Source organism: Populus trichocarpa, chromosome 1 (genome assembly GCF_000002775.5).
Source record: "Populus trichocarpa isolate Nisqually-1 chromosome 1, P.trichocarpa_v4.1, whole genome shotgun sequence".
Lineage (NCBI taxonomy): Eukaryota > Viridiplantae > Streptophyta > Magnoliopsida > Malpighiales > Salicaceae > Populus > Populus trichocarpa.
The window spans coordinates 35,616,375-35,622,374 of record NC_037285.2 but is presented as its reverse complement, the minus strand read 5'-3'; the positions used below and the strand labels follow the sequence as shown (position 1 = coordinate 35,622,374).

At 36.1% G+C, this 6,000-nt stretch overlaps 1 protein-coding gene across 2 annotated transcripts; it reads right to left on the bottom strand.

The window, feature by feature from the left end:
* Positions 1-598: 598 nt before the first annotated feature.
* LOC7487876 (uncharacterized) lies at positions 599-4,777 on the bottom strand. 2 transcript variants are annotated; one of them, XM_024593840.2, is made up of 6 exons: positions 4,342-4,777; positions 4,157-4,248; positions 3,984-4,086; positions 2,771-3,629; positions 2,484-2,617; positions 599-1,557 (listed from the first exon to the last, which is right to left on the bottom strand). In XM_024593840.2, the coding sequence occupies exons 1-6, from the start codon at positions 4,431-4,433 to the stop codon at positions 681-683; spliced, it is 2,157 nt and encodes a 718-aa protein (XP_024449608.2). In that variant the 5' UTR covers positions 4,434-4,777; the 3' UTR covers positions 599-680. The 2 variants fall into 2 exon arrangements, with proteins under 2 accessions (XP_024449608.2, XP_052312557.1); XM_052456597.1 differs by lacking the exons at positions 3,984-4,086; positions 4,342-4,777 and having other exon boundaries at positions 4,157-4,226.
* Positions 4,778-6,000: the final 1,223 nt, after the last annotated feature.

Here is a 6,000-nt window from a genome sequence, read left to right as displayed (position 1 = left end):
TGCCAAGGCAGAGTCTAAGCAGAGCTCCTGAGTTGCACGTTGCCAGCAGTCACGAGACCTGGAATTCCTCAACATGCGGGTTCTCAAACCTCACCAAGGTTCTCTAAAAATTAACTGCGATGCCTCTTTTAGAAGAGGTTTGGTTCCCTAGGGTTCGGGTTTGTCGAGATTCTAGGGATGAAAAGGTGTAGAGATGGAAGAGCTCCTCCCCACTGGTAGCAGAAGCTTTGGCGTGAAGAGGAGGTCGATTGGCGTCAAAAGGGAAAGGCTATGGCTTGTCTATCGAAAGAGATTCCCAGGTGGTGTTTAGAGCTAGGATTGGCCAAGAAACATCCATGGCTTGAGAGATTGAAGCTGTTATAGCTGATGTAAAAGACCTACAGCATATTCCTAGATGTAATGTTAGGTAGACAAATAATGCTGCAAATGTTCCTAGATTATCCACCAGATTGGTTGGCTTCACCTCCAAGGGGTTTTGTAATATGCTTAGTGCAGATGTTCCTGAGAGGCCAAGTCTGTCTTTCATGGTTGTTAAAATAAATGGAAGAGCGTGGTTTAGTCAGAATCATTATAACTAACCAGTTTAGAGTAAGAAGACTATCAAAACAAAAATTTCATTAACCTAATGATCTGCAAATTTAGTTCAACGGTGCAGTGAGAGTCAAAACAGACAAAAGGTGTCAACAAGAATGAAGTAAAATGTGTAAGCACAACACCCAACATGGCAGATGGACCATACCTATATAAATGTAAGTAGCACTGTTCCATGCCCAAAGGGACTCCATCCAATTCCAGAAGTCACCCATATTAATGCTGTCAAAACCTTCGAATATAGTCTTCACCACAAAAAAAGCAGCTGGCGGAAATGCAACAAAACCCAAAACCACATTACAAATAATCCTCAAGAAACTCCTTAACTTCCCAGCTTTCATGTCAAGCTTCAAAGGTTGAGCCATCAAACACATTGGGACCAAAAGTAACGCACCAATTTCTGCTGCTGCAAAATTAACAACTGACATGACAAGCAAACCAATGAAGACTGCTGAGATGGTCGCTGATTTCAAAATAGCCCATTCGCCCTTCTCCTCAGGTTGAGATATAGAGACGTGAGTAGATGGAGAACCCACTATCAAGTACAAGATTAGGAGGCTAAGCATTGAAAGGAAAACCCAGATAACAGAGCTGGACGTTGGGCTGCAGTTTGGTATCTGACAAATGAAATATGGAAGCAATGAAACAGCTGCACCCCATACATGAATGAGAAAAACTTCTTTTGCAGCATACAGCCATTTCCATGATCTGAAAGTGATGTCAAGCTCGTCAGAAGCAGTGGCTGTAGGAGTAGATTTGGTATTTTTGACACCAAGATCCAGTTGATTAGCATCAGCATAAAGTGAAGCTGCTACCAGGGGAAGTGGTGCTACAAGGAGTGCAAAAGCAATCATGTACACTCCGACTGACACAAACTTGCTGGGAGATGTTAACATGTATAGGAAAAATGACTGGTGAAACTTCTCGAGGAGATTATTTATTGATCTTATAACTCCTTCAACCAACCTGCATCAAGAAACAGGAGCATCTTCAGCCAAAAAACAAAACAAAAACTATGAATTTACTTGCTTTGAATCGGGCAATGGCAGGGCCTCTGTATCACTAAATGAGTCCTGATCCACACAATCAAAATGCAACAAGAAAAGAAAGAAAAAGATCAAGGAAAAGCATTGTCCAGATAAAACTAAATCTAAAGCAGACAATATTCTATGAAAGTCAAGACTTAATTTTTGCAAAAACCATCTCTTCAGCATTCTAAATATCTCATGTTGAGTTTGGTAGGACACAATAAAATGTAACGAAGAGTGACACAATGGAACATCGTTCTATACCTCCATTACATCAAATACATTCTAACAAAGTATTATCTTTGTGTTAGTGGGAATTTTGAACCACTAACAATCCATTGGGAAAAAAAATCAAATCAGAGCACCTACTGTTTAGTGCAGTGGTGCAGCTCTCGCATTGTGAATGCAAGCAGGTTCAAACCCCACAAAGGGTGGTCATAGTTGTGATTAATGGGTTTAGAGATAGACAAGTAATATCATTGCACATCAAATAAATAAATATATAAAAGCCGCTGCTTGAATTAGATAAGAATTGAGATCCTTCACTGGGATTCAGCAAATTAATGACGCATATAGACAGACACACACAAACATGTAGGGGTGTACATTTATTAACAGAAAGCCGATTAAAATGTGTTGAAATGAAATCAACTATGTAAAAAAAAAAAACTGATCATTAAGTTCTTCAGACTAAAAATGCTTCCACTCAAGTCAACACGACCTTGCCAATAAAAAGTTCTCTTTTAAACAATAGCATGCTATAGGGGAACCACTCATTTAAAAATACTATGTCGATACATTGTACTTCTATGATATAAATGCAAGTTACGATGACAATGAAAGAGATGTAAGATAAGCACTGACCGGCCTCCTCTTAGAAGAAACTCATTGTGCCTGGCTTTGTTATGAGGAAAAACCTTAGGTGAAATCTCCAAAGTAATTGCATCAACTTGGAAATCACGGAAAGCACCATGAGGACCTGTGGGAATGCCCAAAGCCTGATAGCAGCAAATGATTATGTCAAGAAGTAATATTTACTCACTGATCAGAGGAAGTCAGAAAATGCAATCCCATGTACTTAGTTCTAATTGTTGTTGTCACACAAAACAGATAAACCAAATCTCACATGGTCAAGTGAAAGAGTAGAGCACCTGGTAATACAATGAACTTGCAAGTGTAGCACTGCCTTCAATATAATCTGCAGCTGAAATACCAAATTTCCATCCAGGATTTAAGCTTCTGGCGACTTTTCCTAGTAACTCAAACATTTCTCCCAAAATCTCAAGCCATCTCAAATCAAGTAGAGTCAAAACTTTCTCAACCTTTACACGCAATCCTTGCCTATGTACAGCTAAATAATTCACAATATTGATGAGATCCAGGTTTGGCATCTGCCCATTGGACGCCTCAGCATAGATATTAAGAGTGTCCTCCAACAGTTCGTTTCTATCTGCAACCTTTAATATCAGTGCAGCAGCCATAGTCCCGGCACGTCTAAAACCATCAGATATCTTTCTTTGCGCAATAGATTTCTGTTCAAATACATAGAGATCATCAATTTTGACGCATGTATCAGCATTTAGGGTGCCCAAACCAGTAAATACAGGCGTGTGATAATCTCTTAGCCAAGCTTCAACGGGGGCATATTCTCCATACTGTGAGTCAGCAACGAACCATATAATGTCCTTGGCCAGCCATGTAACTCGAGAGAGCAAGGAAAATACTGTATATGCAATGCTCAAGGATAAAGTTTCTGCCGCACCACTCTTTCCAAACTTGTAAGGTGTCACCAAGACAATAGCTTCCTTACCATCACCGCGAGGAGCTCTAATTATTCCAACAGTATTGACACCGTGTGCCGAACAACTAAAATTCTTTACTGAACTTGTAGAATCAGGACTGGAGAAGAAATGCAGCGGATGAAACTGATTTGGCTTATGGTGGAACTTGTGATAACTAACTTCAGCACCCAAGTCAGACATGTATTTCGTAAGGATCCCTCGACTTTCCCTACAATTATTAAGTACAAATAACATAAAGATAGAATAATTTCAAAGTTGTTTTCCTCTATTTATTCAATACTTGGCAAGGTCAGTGTGAAGAGAAAACAATGTGAAAAAATGCATCAGACCTGTACCAAGCCACTTCATTTCAGAAGACATTAAACAAAAAAAAAAAAAGAACAGTAGCAGTTTCGTGTTGATGAATAACTCAAAATATAGTTTTGTACTAATCTAGGATTGACTCATCCACCAGCCAAAATTATGTTTTTAACAACTAATTGCACAAAACTAAATATAATAAACATTTGAAAAAACAAAAAAAAAAAAAAAGGAAAAGAGAGAAGAAGTAAACAACACATACAAGGCGGCAGCATCTTGAGGTTCAAAATTCAAACCACTCAAATCACTTGCCAACCTATTTGCCTCTGAAATGTCACGATTAGAGATCATACTGCTTGCAGAACCTGGCATCATCGCAGCATACATTTTCAGTCACAGAAAATTTAAATAATAAAAAAAAAATTGTGAAGTGACCTGGCATGAGAGCATTTTCAGAAATGTAAGTGCTCTTGGCGAGAAGTGGAAGCAGCAAGAGAGCTAAAACCCCAGCCGTACAACAGACAACACTGATACATTAGAAATCATAAATTAAAATTAATTAATTAAATTTGTATAAGAAAGAAAGGAAAAACAAAGAGGGTATAGCTAGCAAGTAGTACCTAACCAGGAGGCTGTGAGAGATGAGGAAGATGCCTAGACGCACGATTGGTCTCGGCTTCATTTTAGGTGTATCCGTCTCTGTCTTTGGCATATTGAACCAATTCAATTCAGTAGATTTGATTTTGAGAAACAAACCCAATCGAAGTCAAAATAAATAAAACCCTAGGTCATTTACTTTAGATCACCAACTCCAAATCCACCCATAGGACAGTAGGACTCCGTCTCCTAGTATCATACCCGCCATCCGACCTCTTCTGCTGAGGTGAATGTCTCCGATCTCACTACAGCAACAAAAGTGAAGGACTTCTCTTATACTCCCTACTCTCTCTCTCGTGGTGTCGGAGCTCTGGGGGTGATGTCGGGGGGGAGGAGGCTGCTCTCGGTATTGTAGTGGAGAGAGTTCAAGTGGGTTTTCTTTCCTTTTTTGGTGGTCCAAAACTTAAGTTAATTTTTTTTAATTAAATATGAATGTTCGGGTGAGCTTCTAATCTGGAATAATCCTATAAATTTTAAAATTAATAATAACTTAAGTTATTTTTTTTCTATAATAGAAGTGTCAATTTAGAGAAAATCAATCTTATCTGATAGTAAAAACTAAATTAAATATTTTAAAATTTAATTATAAATAAGCGTTCACTTCTCACTTATACAATAATAATATTAAAATCAAGGAAAGAAATCCTTCACGTTCGTTTTTATTTTTTCATGCCAATCCAAAATAATAATAGATTTAGGTAAAATTAAATTTATTAAAGATAAAAAAAATAGATTTTTAAAAAACAACAAATTACATTTTACATCATATAATGTAGGTTTTATTTACACTTTACATTTTAAATCAACTTAATTTTTAAATCAGATAAAATAATAAAATTACGAAATTGGATTCATACTAGTGTTAATCCATATTTCTATAAAGCAAATAAATAGATTGATTGGAGTATTCAGCACATGGATGATAGCCTTCTTATAAAAATTATGTATTTGGGTTGAAAGATGGATAGGGAATAGTACTCTAATTGTTTTTTAAAATATTTTTTATTTAAAAAATATATTAAAATAATATTTTTTTTATTTTTAAAAAATTATTTTTGATACCAACCCATTAAAATGATATAAAAACATTAAAAAAAATTAATTTAAAATAAAAAAATTAATTTTTTTAAAATATTTTTAAAACGTAAAACAAATACTTTCTAAAACTAACCACGATCCATCTACATAGTTTTTGATATCTTATATCTAGTATCAATTCCAATTAAATTCAAATTAACTAGAAGAATACTTCTTCTTTTTTCACATTCCAAAGATGCATTGCATGCCAAGATAAAACATTTCTCCACCTGTCGTTTCATATCAGGATACCTGGAACCATGCTCAAGAACAAGGCCTTTAACTTGGAAAACAGAACAAGTAAATAAACGTTCCATCACTGTAAAAACAATTACTCCATGATGCTTTCACCAGCTCTGATAATGTAAAAATACTTCTATAACCTTTACTTTGTCTAACACTATTGAAGCTTGTTTTTTATTTCTAATTCTCAACTTATTGCTGGTCAGCAGCTGCTAATACGAGTTTTAAGAAATCAATGATGCATGTTATCCTTTCATACATGCTAAACAAAGTATTGGGTTATGAGTTGGAAAAACACGTGT

Excerpts from the sequence above, each read along its gene's own strand:
- LOC7487876 (XM_024593840.2), bottom strand. The coding sequence starts at position 4,433 with ATGCCAAAGACAGAGACGGATACACCTAAAATGAAGCCGAGACCAATC. Across the intron at positions 2,618-2,770 it reads CAAGTTCATTGTATTACCAG|GCTTTGGGCATTCCCACAGG; the intron begins GTGCTCTACTCT and ends TGCTGCTATCAG. Across the intron at positions 1,558-2,483 it reads TTTCTTCTAAGAGGAGGCCG|GTTGGTTGAAGGAGTTATAA; the intron begins GTCAGTGCTTAT and ends TTCTTGATGCAG.